Below are 19,480 nucleotides of genomic sequence, written 5' to 3'. Positions count from 1 at the left end.
CTTGAAAAGGGAATTTTCAAGTGACAAAACGCTTTCCTTTTAAAGGCAAAGTAACTCCTCAGTTTGAACAAAAAATATCACCCCTCAAATAACTCTTCAAACGTAACATTGTGTCAGTTTTTATTTACCTGAAAATTAATTTTGTTGATTCCCCCCCTCCAAATCTTTAGTCTACCTCCTTCCAGGCATGAATTCTGCTTTGAATTACAACACGTGCAATCCCCAGTTTTGGTGTGATAAATCACTACTGTCCCCAAGACGCTGCAAAAACAACTACTCATCTTTTAATTCTACATCTGTTCAAAAGGAGAAAGTTTAAAATAATAACATCTGAGATTCTCTGCCTTCTAAACATGCAAAAATTGCAAGTTTATAAAGTTCTCACAGATAATTCTACCAGCTCCTCACTGCAGATAAAACACATACCTTAATTTTCATAGCACTCTTTCCAACTCAAGCCTTTAAAGACATTGGGCAAATTACAAAAAGTTTTATTCAACCGAACTTTCTTTAAATATTACTGTAACACAAGCATACGCCTTTTCTTTCTGGGGGAGTTATTAAAATTGGGTGAGGTGTTTTTTCCCCGTTTCTCCAAGAAAGCTTTGCTGTATATAATTCAGAAGGAAGTCACCACACAGGTTTGCCAGTTTGTGAAAGCTTTTTCTGTTTCACTCATTTATTCTAGCTCTCATGTCAATTCCATCGTTCCATAACAGTTCAGGTTTTACAGCCTTAAAATAATAAACATATTTTCATATTTTACAAGTCTATTCCGCGTTGTTTTCACTTCTGAGAAGCAACAATACATGACTTTGAACACCCACTATCACATCAGTGACCAGAAACATCTATGCGGTTTTTTGTTTTCCTCTAAACAGTGAGTCAGGATCTCCTTCTGCAGTTTCATTTTTAGCTTTTTTTCTAGAAAGATAGATTCTCTGAAAATATAAAAGAGACTGCAAATGATCAGACAGCAACTCACACAGACAAGCTAGACAGAGATGCATTACTGAACAATAGTTAAAGCATCAATCACAATATTTCTCCATTCCATGCATTCCACATCCCGCTGTTGATCTAGAGGACAAGATGAAATACTGTTCACTACCGCCTCGATTATTCTGTAACTTTATCCTCCTGTCTTCTCTTCTACACAATAAATGGTTTACAAATATATTAAAACTGACATAAACAGCCCTATTGTGACCCAATTTTGTATTGGCTCCCTCAACTCCTACGTTTCTCCCCAAATATCGCTGTGGTCATAATCTCATTTTATTAACAAAGCAACCGTTGCTGCTCTATAAAACAGCACTTCAATCTTCACCATGTGGACCAGAATACACTGAAGTTGTGTGATAGTCTTTGTTGCTTTTTTTTTGGAAGTAAATCATAGCTCTAACTACTAGTAGAAACAGGCAATAAAGCAGTTTTCTTCTGAAAACTGGTCTTCAAAATCTGATTAACGCACGCGAACTTGAACAATTACAAAGAAAACGTCGCATCGAATGGAACATTCTTCTACTGGAGAAAAGCCATCATTCGAAACAAGATCTACAGGGCAGCAAACAATCATTAAGATGCTTTATTGACAATATCCACTCACTGCAAAAGTATCTGCCTGCGTACAATTAGATCATAGCTTTTCAATAGTGTTTTATTGGCAGTGGAAAATGCATCAGTACTTTATTGAAAGGAAGCAATAAATAATACTGTGATAAAAATAGTTCAAAAGTAGACTGTACATATTGTTACATAATCTGAAAATACACAAAAGATTAATAGAAAAACAGGACAGTAACAATAAATTTCCGTTTTACAAGCGAGTTAAAAGTGGAAAACAAAATAAGAAAAAAAAACACATGCTATATATATTGTTGCATAATAAATAATGCACCATCTGAACAGATTCTTGTCGGCTTTTTAATGTGCCATTTACAAGTGTCGGATACATTTTCTACTCATACAGTCCAAAATGGCTACGACCATCGCAATTAAAGTCCAGACAAGTTTACAAAACACAAAAGATGACTTACATAAGAAAAGTAAGGCCTTTATTAGAAGTTGCACTGCTTTAGTTTTCCGCCCGTCGTACCTTCATTGTTCCCTACTCATTTGACGGGGGCTGCAGCGCTTCATTATTGGTCCATTCCAACTAATTTCACCAGCGTCTTTCCACAATCAAAAAGATCTGGGACACAAACTCTCTGTGTGGCCTGTGGATTACGACCAGGAATTATTATGAAGTCTGTCTTCCTCAGTGAAGGAAGAAAAAAAAAATAAAAATAAAAACAGTTCTTGGTTTATGGCTTGTTTTCAGTCACCGTGAAGATAATGCTATACAAATACAGCAGAGAGTGTCATGACCGAGTCAACCACTTCTAAAACGTGTTCCGTAGTGTTAGAGTTCTTCCCAGCTTTTAAAACAAGTTCTATTTTAAATAAAGACACATTCCCACTACCTGATAAATCCTCTTTGTGGAAAGGTACAGTTCTGAAAGGAAGAACAATCATGTACCAGACCTTCTGCGACAACATACGCTCTTACCTGAAAAAAAAGCTGGACTTGGTTTCAGATCTAAGCTAACATTTCCAAAAGACAAAATATACACTGCTTGGTGTCGTGATACTTTTACAAAGGTATTAAAATCCTTTTCACCTTCAGTTTCATTATTAAAAAAACGAATGATAATTACAGTAACTGCATAATTTACAAAAACCCTATATTACTTATAGGGACATATACATACAAGCGTTACAGTACATTCAGTTGGAAAGACTAAAATTAGAATTAAAAAATCAGCAATGATTTGATTTGTAGACTGAATAGAAACAGAAAAAGTAAGTAACTATATAAATGAGAAGTCACATAAATATAAGAAACATTTAGATTCTAAAATATTTTCTCTATAGTACTCATGAATTTTTTTTGCTAATTAAAAACTCTGTAATAAAATATCTCAAAGTGTCCATTTAACAAGTATTAACAGGTTAAGGGTTCCAAATGTTCAAAATGCTGCATATCACCGGTAGAAATAGTGTGGGTAAACTGTAAAAACAACAAAACACACACAAAAAAACACAAAAAGAATTCCATTAGCAGTGTTTTTAACAACATTTCATTCTAAGTTTCTCACAAACACAGCTCAGTAGCGCAGCATTCATGCGTCGAATTATTGCCATGCCATACACAGTTTTATTGCCTTCTGTAACCTTCAGTTGCAATGCAAAATAAAAATCTGGGAAGCAGAAATATTATGCTTTATCTTGGGTAATCTGACTACAGAACATCCTGAAACAGAGGGGAGAATCTGGAGGAGGGGAAGACTTAAAATTTCAATGCCGTGAAATGAAAGAAAATTTATAAATCTCCCCCGAGATTATAAACTGACAGATCCACATGACCTGAGCTGCCATGTGCAAGTTTCCCTTCTCAGCGTTTCATATATAAACTTGTATGTGCAAAAAGGTCCAGAATTTGAAGAAAATGCAGCAAATACATGAGTTGGTAGGGATGTTACTGGTGAGAAGAAAGAAGCCGTAAGCAGAAAATGCAATTTATAGCCCATGGAAGGTACCAGCTAATGCGAGAAGGAGTCACTGGATTTTTTTTTTTTTTGAAACTCCAATATAGTAAAAATTTAGTTTCCAGACTTGTTTGCAAAATGGGAGAAATCTCATTCCCTGAGAAAATACAGCTGAAGGAAAATAATTCCAAATCCTGGAGCGAGACAGGACTACGCATCTTTCATAAGGCAGAATACATGTATTTTGTGTCTGAAGTATCCAGGATTTGGAAAACTATGCAATAACTCCTATAACAATTCAAGATTGATGTATATTGCAGTGGGATAACTTTGGCCAATCAAAGATTCTGAAGGATTGATAATCTGAACCTCAGTGTCACACACTAAATTATTTTCTTTCCTTTATATGCCTATTTTAGTTCTCTTCCCTCCTACTCACTTCTACTAGCTGCTTCACCCAACCTTTGATTTCAACACTATTTTGCATGGGTCTTTTTTGAGGCTGTTTAAAAAGAAAATCCTCAAAAGAACATAGTATTTACAAAAGTAAATATTTAAACCCTCGCAGTCTTCACTGTAGGAAACCATCTTCACGTTTTCCGTATGACAATCTACCCTGAACACTTGAAACCGTTTTGTGTGTAAAGTCACTGTATTAAAATATCGGATATTTTATTTCATAAATAGCTGCTTTACTATTAAACCTCCCAACTTTACTCACCAGGAGAAGGCTTTAACAGGAGTAGGTCCTTACTGTAGCAGAATCCAATCTTTGTGTTCCTGATACACTGCCTATTTCAAGAAGCATGGGAAGACATGCAGAACACAGCATGCATGTTAGTTTTCCAAAAAAAAAAAAAAAAATCCCACAGCAACGTGATTACAGCTACTGTACTCACCCAACTCTGAGGTTACAAGTTAGAAAAGCAGAATTTATTTTACAGTGTATATATTAACCACTTCTAGTCTCAGTGGCTAACAAAAAGAATTCTAAAAAAAAAAATCTGCATGCCAACTAGCACACAGAAATTGGCAACGGTAATTTTATAACGGATGTATTTTCTATTTTCTAAAGTTTATATATTTTTCTGGTTTTTACCATAAAAAGAAAGGGGGGTTGCATGGTAAAGACTTCACTTAATTTACAGAATTTTCCATGTGAAATCTGGAAAATATTTTGTGCTAGAGACAATATTTTAAATTTAAAACAGTTCACAGCTTAGAGAGTAACACCACGTGTAAAGCTTGTTTCTTTGAGCTTTAATTTTCAGAAGCCGAGACAACTCAGAGATGATGCTCATGTTCTCATCCTGTCTGTTCCATTTAAATACCTTTTCCATTTATTTTTACTTGTGCTTTGTAAAACAAATTCAAGTAAATGTTTATTATGGTACTAAAGAGACTGTTTTTAAACAGACAAGATACCTTATATGACAGGTGACCAACTCCCGCTTCCAGACGGGGTAGTATTCTGGGTTTGATTGGGTTTTTTAATACATATAGATCATTAAGCACATAGCAATGAATGAAATTGTGATTTCAAGTACAATCAATACTATAATCACTGTGGGGAGGGATCGCATCTTTCACTTAAATTTTAATAATCTCAAAATTATGCGAGAAAGTTTACTCATCATTTGTTCAATGTGTTTTACTGCATTTCAGAAGCAAGACTTACGTTGGTCTAATTGCCGCTGATTAGAAATTATGCCTCATGTGATTAAAAGGCTTCTACTGAAATGTCACTTCATTTTCCTAGGTTAAAATGAATTTATTTCTAACTATAATTTTCATTTTGTTATTCCGATGAAGTAAAAAAAACTCCACACCTAGTGCAGCTTCCTGAAATTATAAAGCACCCTATGGTTGAACACAGTGTTATATACATAACCATGCACAAGGCAGATGCTTTTATGCAGCAAAATGGTAATTTAAACTGAATCCCCTTGTAATCTCAAGCAAAAAAAAGTTCATCATGCTTAAAATAATACAAAATCAATACCATCAATCTGCATCTTCTTTGGCTGCATAGAGGGTGAAGACATTGAGGTTGTAACTCTGAAATTGGCAGGAAGAGTCTCTGCTGATCCAGCAGCTAAACCTCTTATGTCCTTTGGTCTAAACTTCTTTCTCCAGGAAGGTGCTCTCCTAAAGCTCTTATCATCATCCTGTTACATTGATAAACATCATTAGCCATTAAAAAAAAGTGTAGGATTGTTACCGACATTAAAAGGATTACCGACAATCTTAAGTAAATGTGTCACCACCGAATGAGTTAATTTGCGGAACGGTTCAGGTGAGACGGCCGCAGAGGTTTTCATTTGCACCAATCTGCGTGTGTTTGCTGGAGCGTGGGCTCCTCGGCTCAGTAACTACGGAAATTCACGTGCTCAGCACATTTAAGAAAACATTTTGTACTTTGAATGTTAGTACTTCATGATTTGCAGTAATTCAGAAGCGTCACATCACTCATTCGTAGGGGACGTGAGGAGTGGAGCAATCGTAAAAGCTGCTTCGGGAACACTGACATATAGAGGCTAAATGTGAACAATTGCTTTTAACCTTCGATTCTGTCTCACAGGAATGATGATACAGCCATCGTGCTTTCTCAGGCTACAAATCCCAGGAAGTGACGGAGAGGAAAAAAAAAAGTGTAGTAAATACTACATTACTGAGCAGTGTTTTCTTAAGTAGTTGGGTAAATTTAACTTGTAATTACCCAGGTGCATCTTCCCCTCATTAATATAACTGCATCCCTAAAGTAATATTGCGCTTCAGAAATATAATACTGCACTTACTAAATACGACAGTTTAAGCCCCGCTTCCAAAAATGCCTTTTGCAGTGAAGGTATTATGTTAATGAAAATATATCTATTGTGCATCTTCATTTGCCAGCTCCACTTTTAGAAACAGCTCAATCCTTTGAATGCCATTTTACCTAAAATTTATTCCCTTTTAGAATGAGGAGGCAAGTGTCTGCATTAAATGAGTCAACAGCTCAAGTAACTTACTTCATCAAGTCTTCTGTCAGTGCCCATAGCAAGGAGGTTATTAAATTCCTTCTCCAGAACAGCACGGGCCTAAAGTTTATAGTACAAAAAAAATTGAAATTCATTCCAAAAGATTAGTAATTAGTAACCTATAGTAATTTCTAAAACTTAATATAACTCAAATTGTTTAATACCTTCTTATCAGATTAATAAATATAGCACTTAACGTTAATCTTTAAGTTGTAACTTTTTAAAAATTTAAGACTTACAGCTCACCCGCCCTTTAGTTGTGATATGAAAGTTCATGATTTCTGGCTCAAGCTTAAATATTTCAGAATAAAAACTAGCAAACAGATGAGTTTTGCACTCATGTTGTGATGATGGGCTATGAGAAAAATATTTTTTGTTCAAACAAATTTATCAACCAGAATTAACAATTAGAAAGCAGTAAGAAAAGCATAGTTTTGTGTTCTTCTCTTACAGGATAAAATTAAGGACAACTTTCCATTGCAAGTTTCTAGAGCTGGGCATAGAAAGATATGCACTTAATAAAAAATGTCAGTTGCATTTTTAACTTTTCTTAGAGTGGAGAAAAATCCCATCGGTGATACCGTAACTACTTTTTGCGTACCTGGGTGTTCTGAGTGGGTATTTGCAATAAGAGAGCTAATGCATTGTAATCAAATGATTCATCTAAGGCCACAAGTGCACCATGAACTCCGCTCTCGATAAGGTTATTTGCGTATTCTTTCAGACCGATGGACACTACCCAGTGGATCATCCTTTCGTTGCTCCACACAAGGACATCTGTGGAGACAAAAAGTTGCCCGGTTTATACAAAACCACTGTTCTGAACTAAAGACCCACAGTTTCTTGATCTGTACGCTGGTGTTGACATTGATTTCGACATATACACGATTCATCATTAAGTAGTAGCCCTCAAGGAATGGTGTTATTTAACAGGTTGCGATCTAATCTGCCCCTGACTTCCTGGTGTGCATGAAATGCTCTGAATTGGCAACAAAACTTCATGTTTGGTGTTGGATCCTTCCCATACAATAGTTTTCCTTGCACCCAGAAGGAACAGACCTCGCTCAATCTTCTCTCTTTGTAGTCACGGTTTGGAGACAAGTTCAGCTGGGCAGAGCGTTCACAGAGATGGAGAAGACAGGATCTTTTCTTAATATTTTACACAGCCACTTACGGGCTTGTACGTCACCCAAGACAGATTAAATATTTTGGAAAAAAAAATGTACTACTCAAAAGAAAAATCTTACAGCGCTTCCTCATGCACATCCTACTGGGTTTGAACAGAAAGCTTATTTATTATTGTATTTATTAGTTTTATAACCTTATCTACCTTTTAAGTTCTAGAGGTGTTTGATTTAGTACTGCAGACCTACCTTCAGCTTTTGTTTGCATACTACTACGCCTCTCCACAATCATAAATCTAAAGTGGAAAGTGACATATTTGAAGTTTGCTGGAAGGCATTTCACACTGCAGCAGTTCAACGATCAATATACTCTCATCTTTGAACTTTTTCAAGGAAAAACATTATAAAGCAGCATTCACATGTCCGGCCCAAATGTCAAAACAAAAACTATGTTCTTGGAAGTAGGTTGTTTTACACGCCTGAGGAATGTCTACACCTAAACTGTCATAACGATCCATAGCACATTTCTGGCTTGTGTCAACTCCTACTCTTCCCAAACTACTCCCAGGAGGAACTCAAGAGTTACATGTTTCAAGGAGCAAAACCCTCATCTTCCTGAAACATTTAGTTTTGTTTCAGACTTCAGAGCAGCAAGAGTTTCAAAAATGGCTGCATTTGTAGCAAATCTCTGCACAAGTGAATGATTTAATGCTGTGTTTCATAATGCACCATCCAGGGTCTGCACCTCCTCTCTCTAATGCCTTTAAAAAAAAAAATAAATTGAGGTAGAACAGTGAAAACACGTTAGAATCAGACTAAGGTCACGACAATGCACTAACCCTTAATTTCATTCTGGCTTTCCTCTCTCTTCCTTTCAAGTTCTTTTCGATCATAATTTAGTCTTCGCAGGCACATAATTCCACACTGAAAACTGTTTCTGTTTCGGAAAAAAAAAAAGTTAAAAAATCATTTAGAGATAATGGAAACATTTACTGTAAGTTAGGTCTCCAACTTAAATTTCTTTACCTGTGAAAGCTGTCCACCATTTTCAGTTGCCCACGCAAATCTTTTTTAGTTAAATGATCCAGCATTCGAGCATCAACAAGACATTCCATGAAATAGCTGCGGTACTGGGGGAGCCCCAGGCTGGGGAGCCATTCATTGCCAATCCACTCGTGGTTCATATCACCATATGCTAATGTCTGGGTTTAAAAGATTAAGAAATAAGCTTATTAAAATGAGAAATAAAAGAGAAAAGCTTTTTTAGACAACATATTTTAAAGAAAAAAGGTAAAACAATGCTCACTCCTTAGCCTGTAAAGATAAGCAAATAAAAATATTGAATGCTACATGTCTGCTCCCTGAGGTCATCAGCCTCATGAAGAAAAGTTTAGATACTCAGATCAAGTAAAACTGCCTTAATTTATTTTATGTTGAAGAGTATTAAAAAAATACACAAAAACTAATAAAAATTTTAAAAGACTACTCTATGCTGTCTTGATAGCAAAGGCCACAGAATTTCATTTTGTTAAGATGCTGAAAATACTGTATCTCTTGAAAACTGGGGGAGGGGGGAATCTTATTTTTCCCACGACCACATAAATACATGATATTGAAAAAATAACTGCAGGGGGTTTTTAATCCTCTTAACTGTTTTCAGAAACTGATCCCAATTAAGTAAGCAAAAAATGCTAAAAATGCACTAGTGAAGAATAAGTAATTTTAAGTGCTAGTCCTTATCCTAAAAAACAAACAAACCAACCAACCACACTGCAGTTTTGACCTGCAATTCATCAGGCATTTTTTGGATAAAACTTCTAAACACAAGAGATTTTATAACTATGGATCTAATCATCCTTGAGCAACAAAACCAGCAGACCCCTTTTTTCAGAAGTCAAGGGTAATAATTCAGTTTTACTGTGCAATTAAAAGTCAAAAGCTTTATTTCTCCTCTAGAGGAAGCATCTTCTAGAAAGGAGCATTTCTTCCAGCCATTGCTGGGTCGCAGACTGAAACAGCAAGTTACTCTTGTATAATAACAGGGAGGGAAACAGTGATTGTTATCCCTGACAATCTGCAAATGAGTATCTGAGATGTGGTTAATGGGAATTAAACCAGGTTTAAACTGGGGGGCAGCCAAACAAGAAGAGACTTGACTGTCCTAAGATCCGGCTCACCAGCAAATCCCCCGTTTTGTTTCTATCCCTGTATAAAATAACTATCTCAACGCCTGAAAATACAATTAGGATTTGTCGGCACTTTAAGGGAAAACAATTAATCAAGGAGGATTACAGAATTAGTGCAGAGGAATCTAATTAACGACCGAGGCTCAGTGTGTCTTGCAGCACACCTGGGGTGGTGGCCAAGGCTGAGCAGGGACCTTCTGCACACGCCAGAGATTCCTGGGGGATTTCTGGCTCCCCAGAGAGCCACCCCCACCAAAACACACCACACTTTATGGCATCAAATTATTTTAAAATTTGATCTAATATGTTCAACGCATAGAATACAACAATGCTTATTAAGCAAGAGTAACTACATCTTGGCAATTCATAAGCTAGAGGAGAAATACTTCAGCAAGCTAATGACAAAGACTTTTGGGTGTTCTTTCCCCTGACAGCCCCATTATTAAAAATCCTTATGTAACGAAGTATTTTACAAATTTTCAATGACGAACCACCAAATCTTGGAGGTAGTAGAAAACGTTAAAATATTTAAATCACCTAAATATAAAAGTGTATCTTCCAAGTATGTATTATACAGAGATGAGCCTCTAGTTTCTCCCTCTCCCAATCCCCAAGCCACACCAAGAGTCACTAAATAAAGTGCTAAAAAGGAAAACTAGATTCTTTTATGCTCTCATTATTGTGACAGTTTACATATAGTCTATAATATTACATAAAGTTTCCAACCTGAGCCCAGCTTCCCTCCTCATCTTCCTGTTACGTGGTTAGAAAAGCAAAAGAACACACATGTATTAGTATTTAAGTTTAGTAAGGCGATCACAATTAAAGACGCACTGCAAGACTATGTCTACTGCATACCAAAAAAATCTAGATAAAGCAAGCACCATGCATTGTAAAAAAAATACACAAGGCACTCAAGGCAAAACCATCTACTGGTTAAGTTTTATGGAGAGAAGAAATTTCTGCACAAATAATTCAATTTGTCTATTAGTTAATCAAATGAGAGCTCCATTTTCCAGATTAGAAAGAGCTTGTTTACAATGTTATCGGTGTTGATTTCCCCCCAGCTTTTGGAAAAAAAAAAAAAAAAAAAAACTACCAAGATGCAGGTTACAAGGTTAATAATTAGAAGAAGCAACGATCCGGAATTTTAATGCATTAATTAAAAAACAAAGACCAAAAGGCATTTGATTCGAATGTTCAGAAAGCAGGAAAAGCACTCCAAGGAACAGAAGCGGCAACACTATAAACTAACCGTTTGTTGAGTGGCTGTAAGATTTTCCATTTCTTCATGTGTTACCCAGACATTTCCCGTGGTCTAACATGACCCCACAATCCCATCCAGTGCAAGGAAAGCAGTAACAAAGAGGAGAGGTTGCAGAACATATAAGCAATCGGTACATGTAAGGAGCAGGCACGGGCAAAAGCAACGGTAAGTCTTAAGACTAGGTGTATCTAGTGAAAGTAACAGCATGGAATAAAAACCCTTTAACATGGATCACTTTTCCTCAAAGATATTAACAAAACTGAACGTGATAAACAGCTTAGACTGAGGGCATAAATGGGCAAACACTTGACTCTGCTCTGATCCCCAAAATGCATTGGTGGTCTCAGACGTAATCCCAGGAATGTCAGAAGTTAGATTACGGGGCTGACAGACTCCTGAGAGGGAATTCACACTGACTTTAAGTGTCCAAATGTACTGGAGTAGAGAGAGACACGTGGACTCCTAGTTTTTGTAGGCTGATTCGTTATTTGGAGTCCATGGCCTTACACGTGGGTTAAAAGAGCCTACCAACTATTGCACAAGTTTCTGTACACATACTTCAGCTGTATTAGAAATTCTTCTGAGGCCAAAAGATGAGGCAAACGACATGTACTCTAAATATTTTGGTTTATATACTTACATGGATATTAACTTCTCTTTCCCTTAGGAAAGAAAATGTAGTTATTCCTTCATTTAATTTCCATGAAAGAAACATCCTATATTTAAATAACGTGGTGTTCTACAATTTAATTCTTATCTGAGGCTCAAATCCTTTCAGTTACATCTTTATGTTAGATTTTTTGGAAATTCTAATGGTTTTAAAAAGATTTTTAATGCTGGATCATTCTCCTTACCGTCCTGGAGGTGGGAGGGGCAGATGGACTTGTTAGTGACATGATTTCTTGAATGGCCAGCCTCAGCTTCAGCCTGTGCAGGGGGTTACTAATCCCAATTTCGCGCTGGATTTCTGTATCAGACAAAGCTGACATGATAGCACCACTTTTCACATTTGCTCGGCAAGCAGCCACATACCAGGCTGGCATCCCAACCCACAGCTGAAACACACAAAAAAAGGAAGTGAACAAGATGTGCAAAACATTCCTGGCTCCAAAACTTTAAATGCTTTACAAGTCTGTACACTGAGGGGGGGTCAATTATTTGTTTTGGAGGGACCACTGACCTCCAGCCACACAACCACAGTTGGCCCATCCCACTGGGCAAAAGGCAAACCCTGTCTTCTGGCTTCCTCCAGCAACTCATGCCTACAATTACAGAAAAAGTTATTAATAACAAAGAGAAACTCGTTATAACTCTACCGTTTAAATACTGCATTCAATTTCCTATCTTCTTTCCAAGAGCTGGCTTTCTTCCTTTTTCCAGCCTTCTATGACAGACCACTAAGGCAGCCACAGCACATGTACAAGGACTATACGAGCTGGATAGGAGATTTCAGGATCTTGCCTTTCAGAAATTCGTGTCTGAAGCTTCTACTGGCACCCCAACCAACACAAAGCAGGGGTGTCAGACTGATTTGTCAGTCAGATTCTCAACTACTGCAATTTTCCATTCGGCAAATTAGAACTGAGCCAAAATAGTCATTTTTTTCCTCAACGTGCAGATTTGAAACCTGTGGAGGTGTGCGAGTACAGATCAGACACCCACGCTACTGAAATGCTACTGTCCATCAGGCTGGACACTGAGACAGTAACCATTTAATTGGCGAATCTTAATTTGCAACAGTGAGCCTGTCAGAATTTCAAGCATCGTTTCAAACAAGCATTATATTCAGGAAGCCACGCTTTGGCAATTGTATTCTGGAAGGCTGCGTACTGAAACTCAGCTTTCATCTCCTGCAATGACGCCGTTTCCTTTGTCACTCTGAAACAGAAGGGGCTGAAGTTTAGAACTGACAATTCAGCTTACGGAAACAATGGGAGCCCACAAGATCCCTATAAAAAGCTGCCAAAGATGTTCCTGTCTCTTGGTTTATCGAACTAGTGTTGTGGGTATTAGCATGCAACGTTGCTTGGATATGTCTGTCTGAAAAAATGGGTAAAGTCTGAAAAAAACATATTTAAGCTGCCTTTAAAAGCTACTTGTATAGGGTTAAGTCTCCACTCACCCTTCAGAGAAGTTTAGAAAAAAAAGCATAACCTAATTGGACAGTGTTTACTCTTTTATGCTTTTTATTCAAGCCTGCAAGTGTAGAATTAAGAAGATAAGCAGCAATACTACAGATTCAGGATCCTACGTTATGAATTTAGAGTTTACTCGCAATTTAAACCAAAATCCCCTCACCTTGAGAACTGCATCATTAAATACATCTACAATGATAAAATATTTAAAAGCTACAGATATTAAACTACCACACAAGACATCTTGACAAGGGGTAACTGAAATACTAGCAGCTTTTTTTGCTAGTAGTGCAGAATAAATACGTAGTATCAGCTCTTTTAGACACACCAGCATACCTAGGATCTTCATGCTATATTGGTAGACAACATAAAAAATAATCAACGAAGTAATAAATATACTAGCAAAAGTTTTAGCAATGGATAGTACTTCTCCACCTGCATGTCAATAAATTCCTATTACTCTAGAAGAACCTCCCGATTCTTTATTCTAATTAAATGTCCTGCCGAGGAGTGAAAAAAGGGGAGGGAGGAAGGAACTGCCAGAGAACTGGTTACAAATAACCATTCTAATGTACCCATTTTAAGACCCAGTAATTAAGATGGAAATAGTTTCCAACACTTAGCAGCTCAATAGCTGGATTTCACTAACAGAGAACACCATAAAAATTAATATGTATTTGTAGACAGACATCAAAAATATACGTATATTTCTAAATTAGGAAAAAAGGATCAGCTATTTTCCTGCTATTGTCAAATCACTAGCCCTGAGCACATTTGGTTTTGCTTCACTTTGTTGTTTAAAAACTAAAAATATATGAAAAACAAATCAATAAGACGCTATAAAATACTGCTTCGCAAGAACCGAATAAAATGCTTAATACTGTATTTTCCAGAAAGGAATACAATGTTTTTTCCAAGTAGTTTAACTTCAGAAATGGTGTCTTTGTCGTCTTTTTTTTGGTGGTTATAAAGCTGCTTGGGGTACTGTATGCGATTCAGAGAACCGTAGTATCATTTCTGGTAGTTTTATAAGTCTGCCCGTTTAATTCAGGTTAACCATGAAACAGCAAATCATCTGGAGATGAGCAGTACCGGGAATGGATCAAAAGCATAAGTAGAGGCTATGATGGAAACAATAAACTCATGGTATTGTGTGCAGAAAACAACTGTGTGGCTGGAAGTGTTACGTGATGGAGGCAAAAACACAGAAATACACAAAAATATTTATGAGATAACTTTATGCAGAAATGATTCAATGGATCCAAAGAGGAAAGCAGCCACGAAGTAGAAAATTAATTGTGGAATTTGTTCACATGCAAGAAGAGATAGAAACTTGCTGGCGCGGGAAATCATTAAACTGAAAGCTCAAGACGTAGCCCAGGCACAAAACATCTCATGGGAAGAATTCAAAGGCAGCTGCTGTTTTATCCACAAATGATGCATCATTTTTTTTTTCCTATAGCAGAACACTTCACTTTTCCAATGATTCCCTTCCAACTTCACCAAGAAACTTGCTGTATTCCAGCAATACATGATCAGATTCTGTGAAGACTATACAATCTAAGAAGTGGGTGCAAAATCCAGCCTCATATTTTAGGGAGAAAAACAAAACCAAAACATTGCAGTGTTAACAGATGGCATCATGAAGGGCAAAGGAATGTCAAAGGAGTAGCTGGCTACTGGAATAACTCTTGGGTGACAAAACCAAGGGATAAATGTCTACAGACTTAATAAAAAAATTGGCTGAACATCACTTGGAAAGGGAGACCAAATGTGCTGCTGCAAGAGGGGAACACTTGTTGTTAGACACATTCAAAAGGCATCTCACGCCAGCTGTGGAGAACAAAGAAATTGTGGCCATGTGGGATGAGAAATGATGTCAAACCTGCAGGTGCCCAATGGAGCAGTGAACACACGAGGCCCTTTAAAGAGCATTTGAAGTATTTAGAATTGCTCTTGGCAGGCAACATGTGCTAATCCCAGAAGGGAAATCAAGCAGCCCGGAGCTCCATCACTTTGTCACTGGGTAAATCCAGAAATTGTAGCCAAGGAGGAATGCTGGAGTCCAGATTTCCTAGATGGAACTGAAGAGAACTGAGTTGGAAGGAGTTGAGAGTAGAGAAAACACTGTAGGGAAGGTGGTGAAGAGAGTCTGAGATGTAAAAACTGAAAGGCAACAGTAGCAAAACTGAGGTGAAAATAGAATTACCCCAGGCAGAGCACCAGTGGAAACGGAATATCCTTATTATATATTGATTTCAGGAATGTAAAAAACCTTTTGTGCATATTTTTTTTTTAAGGAGAGTTATCTTAAATTTGGGGTTGCCTTCCTTTTTGATTAATACAGTATTAAGTTTGTTGTGTTGTACACAGAAAAGCACAAATACAGTTGTGGCAAACACTGTCAGTAGCACAGCTCACACAGATCAACAGCATGAAAACACTAAGACCAACTTAAATTCAGTAAACAAAGAGCGAGGGTTTACAGAAATACATCTACCTTGGGAATGAACTGCCACAAATATCTACTATTGCTAAACAACTTTCAAAACCCAAGTTACAAAATTAATTCAATCTAAGTAGGATTTAATATTTCCACTATAAAAATTCACACCATGCAAACTAAGACAAGACATCGAACAAGAATTCACACTGAACTAGACAACACTGGATTTATTTCAGCAACACATTTTCACAATGTACTCTCTCTTCTCACAATTAGACTTTTTTTTGAGAAAAGTTGGAAGTTTTAATATATTGCTAAAAAATCCAAATGAGATTTATCATAATTTCACAACAATCCTAACAAAATAAACTTACCCTGATTTTGCACTACCACATCAAACGGTAAACAAAAGGAAAACGAAACAATGAAGGAGAAAAAAGAAACTAGGATTAAACTGAACTCAAAGGCATACAAAACCAGACAAAGAATGGATACTGCGATTTAATTCTGTAACTATAAATAGGTTTTTGTTAGTAAAGACACTGAATGCTGCCCTCAGCCTGTTTGTGTGCACGCAGGCAGAAACCAGAAAGATAAGCAAGCAAAGGGGAATTAGACAACTATAAATAGAAGCAGCTGTCATTGTTCCCAGCATTCAGGTAACTGGAATTCTTTTTGCTCAATACGGGTTTTTATAAGTGACGTCGGTCTCGAGAATTTGTTTTAACCCCACTCTCCTCGTTCAGAGCAGCTTTGCCACTTTTTCGTTCTGATAAGCAGCATCTGGAGAAGGCAGCGAGGGATCTGGGACACTGTGATAATATCCCTTCCCACGTTCCCAATACCTGCCAGGATTCTGAAACAGCTGGATTAAAACGATACTGCCGGCATTTTTAAAATATCATAGTAGATTTGCTTCTCATGGAAGTTCACAGCTCTCAGCAGGAAGAGTAATAAAACTAAACGTTATGATACGTGTATTTATCACCACAGTCTTGTTTCATACCTGAATCATGGATACCTTCCTGTGAATAAGCACGTACCCATATTTAATAGCTTGGCGAGGCAATTTCAGACTAAAACTTCTCATCTGTCTGATATAGACACACGCCTTTTAAGCAACCAACGTGCAGCCATGAGGCATACTTTAAGTAATACCAGTAAATTTTTGAAAGGCAGAACGTTTACAAACAAAAGCCATGATTTATCTGCAACTGCATTTCTTGCATTTGTTAAAACAAGCCGGTATAGATTGTTTTACTCCAAAAGGATGTTTATTGCTGGTATTAAGATCTATATTGTTCAAAGCACAGGCCTGCCACTATATAGATATGACCAGGCTAAAACTGTTTATTCAACCAAGATGTGCTATGAATTTAAAGCTCGGTAGAAAAGGGAAAATACCAGATCACAATAATGTGCGGTTGCCTTCAGTGTAACAGTCTGAAGAAAAACAGCTGAGTGTTCTGTTATACAAACAAACCCACATTCCATTCTGACTTTTCAAACCAACACGCTGCTGGTTTTCATTAGCAGCCACCAGGCATTATTATTATTATTTGTTAAAAGAACTCAGGTACCGCAAGGAATCTCTTGCACAAAGAGAAAATCGGCACACTTTCTTTGCAACATTTAACTATTTTGTCTTCAGAAATAAAAAAACCCCAAACAGACAGGTCTGATCTTGGTCAGTTTTTTTGACACAGTAAAGGCAGCTGAACAGAAGCAACAAAAGCTCAAGGCTTTAGGTGGAAAAATGGAAAGAATGCTTGATCCTACTTAACATAAATTTGACTGTTTCCTGTATTACCATATAAACATCAAGTTAAGATTTCTACTAGCATCAATATATATTTTCACCTGTTATTAGAGTCTTCATCTCTTCTAAGCCTGGGAACATTCAATAGATACTCAAAGGTGAACGTTAAACTAAAGTTTTTCTTGGACACACACACACACAAAAAAAATCTCATGACTAAGAAAAAGTAACTGCATATCTAAAAGGTGCCATAAAAAACAAAATAGTCACAATTTATTAAAAAAAGAACCCACCACAAACAGGAAATCAGGAGTATATGGTGCAAGGAAAAAAAGATTTTGTCTGTTAAAATATGAGAGAAAATGTCAAGACAAGCTTAAACAGAAGTAAAAAAAAAAAGAGTGAACACACCAGAAGTTTGTAACACAAAAGGAAAGACTTTCAGAGTCACCTGCTAGAAAGGAACCATCAAACGCACAGAGAAGGATGTAGAGAACATCTCAGCCTTTCACTCTGTCAACCCTTTCGCAGCCAAAGACAACTTTGGGAAATCTTGCAAATGAGTTAAACTCAAAGCAGGTATTAAATAGAACAAAATTTTGAGGAGGGTTTGATCAGAATCTACTTTTATCTCCAACTTTGTTTATTACAGCGTTTCAACAAGCAGCTTTCAGCACTGAAGTCTGTTTCAAACTTAGGGTGACCTATGCTACCATTAATGTTCTGAAAACAAACAAACCAAAAACTAAAACAAAACAAAACCCAAACCAAACAAATCTAAACAAAGCAATATCTTAACAGAGGATTAAAAGTATTGAATAACTTACTTTTTCTGCATTTTCCTGTTTTTGTCTGCCTGACCTCCAAGCTTGCTGAGGCCTAAGGCATCCTGAGAGGAACTATCAGCTTCTCCCATGCCAACTACAAAAAAAAACCCAAACACCACTCTTGTTATCTTCTCCATTTTGGCCAGTTATAACTCAAAAATCACTACTGCTTTCCTAAACGAAAGTATTTAATCCTTCGCAATATGACTGGCGTCAATACTAAACAAAAGTCTCTTCCTTTTCTGAGATATAGCTGAAATTTTTGCTTCATAAAAGAAGCCGCAATAGTTCAATAAGTCTCAGGTAACCACTTTATTGAACCTGAAAGATGGTAATACCTGACTAGCTGAACTTGCATCCTACACTCATAAAAGGACCTACCAGAAGATTCAGCATCACTAGTTCCAAAAAATGCTGTAGAGAATCTAAATAATCAGTTATAAATATGCACGTACTGATACACACATCAGAAAATTCAGACTTGCGCTCTCTTACTGTGGAAAATACCCCAAAAACCAACCAAACAAAACCCGCCAACCTTGTCCTAGTGTTTCCTTGCTGGTTTGTCCAGGTCGTCCCTTTTCTTTCTTGCCAAACAAGCGGCCAATCGAGGATTTGATCCCCTTCTTTTTGGGGGCTTTATGAAGGGAATCTTGGCTACTATTGCTGCTACTAGGATTACTTGTTTGCCCATCTTGCGAACCTGTTGAACTTTACAAAAAAAAGGAGTCATAAAGGAGCACAGATATAACAAATTCACTAGCATGACACAGTGAAAGACAAGTTTGGGTTTCTGTGCAAGTTCACGAAAGCTCAGTAACTCACTAATGATCTCTAATTTCAGCTTTTAGTGAGTCACGAAAATAAGCTTGTCTACTAAAATATGTATCATTAAATAGAAAAAACGGTGGAAGCGACTCAATCTTGAAATAAATGTATTTATATATTATAGCATGGAACTACACGTCAATTCTTTAAGAAATAAAACTGTTTAAAATGCAATTCAGAGAGGCCACAGTCGACAACTCAAGTTCCTGACAAATTGACGCAGGCGATGGAAGTCTGAAATACTTGAGTGGAATCCATCCCAGATACTTAGGTGCTCCAAAAAAAAAATAAAATAAATAAATAACCCATCTTTCAATCAAAGTGATGGTTATTTTGCAATATATTTCTAAGTTTATAG

The 19,480-nt window shown here is 36.9% G+C and overlaps 1 protein-coding gene across 4 annotated transcripts in view; it reads right to left on the bottom strand.

Moving 5' to 3' along the window:
- Positions 1–2,842: 2,842 nt before the first annotated feature.
- PPFIA1 (PTPRF interacting protein alpha 1) overlaps positions 2,843–19,480 on the bottom strand; it is a 51,804-nt gene continuing 35,166 nt past the window's right edge. Inside the window, exons 18-29 of one of the 4 annotated variants that reach the window (XM_065635083.1) lie at positions 18,833–19,005; positions 18,295–18,388; positions 12,308–12,389; positions 11,982–12,182; positions 11,116–11,178; positions 8,701–8,876; positions 8,514–8,611; positions 7,152–7,327; positions 6,542–6,610; positions 5,533–5,698; positions 4,252–4,322; positions 2,843–3,052 (exon numbers count right to left, since the gene is read on the bottom strand). In XM_065635083.1, coding sequence (XP_065491155.1) covers positions 4,264–4,322; positions 5,533–5,698; positions 6,542–6,610; positions 7,152–7,327; positions 8,514–8,611; positions 8,701–8,876; positions 11,116–11,178; positions 11,982–12,182; positions 12,308–12,389; positions 18,295–18,388; positions 18,833–19,005 — 1,357 coding nt within the window. In that variant the 3' untranslated portion in view covers positions 2,843–3,052; positions 4,252–4,263. The remainder of the gene's footprint in view (positions 3,053–4,251; positions 4,323–5,532; positions 5,699–6,541; positions 6,611–7,151; positions 7,328–8,513; positions 8,612–8,700; positions 8,877–11,115; positions 11,179–11,981; positions 12,183–12,307; positions 12,390–18,294; positions 18,389–18,832; positions 19,006–19,480) is intronic. The other 3 variants (XM_065635085.1, XM_065635084.1, XM_065635086.1) reach the window with 3 other exon arrangements.

The sequence above is a fragment of the Caloenas nicobarica genome, chromosome 5, assembly GCF_036013445.1.
Source record: "Caloenas nicobarica isolate bCalNic1 chromosome 5, bCalNic1.hap1, whole genome shotgun sequence".
In the NCBI taxonomy this organism is placed as follows: Eukaryota; Metazoa; Chordata; class Aves; order Columbiformes; family Columbidae; genus Caloenas; species Caloenas nicobarica.
This window is presented reverse-complemented; position numbering and strand designations above follow the sequence as displayed.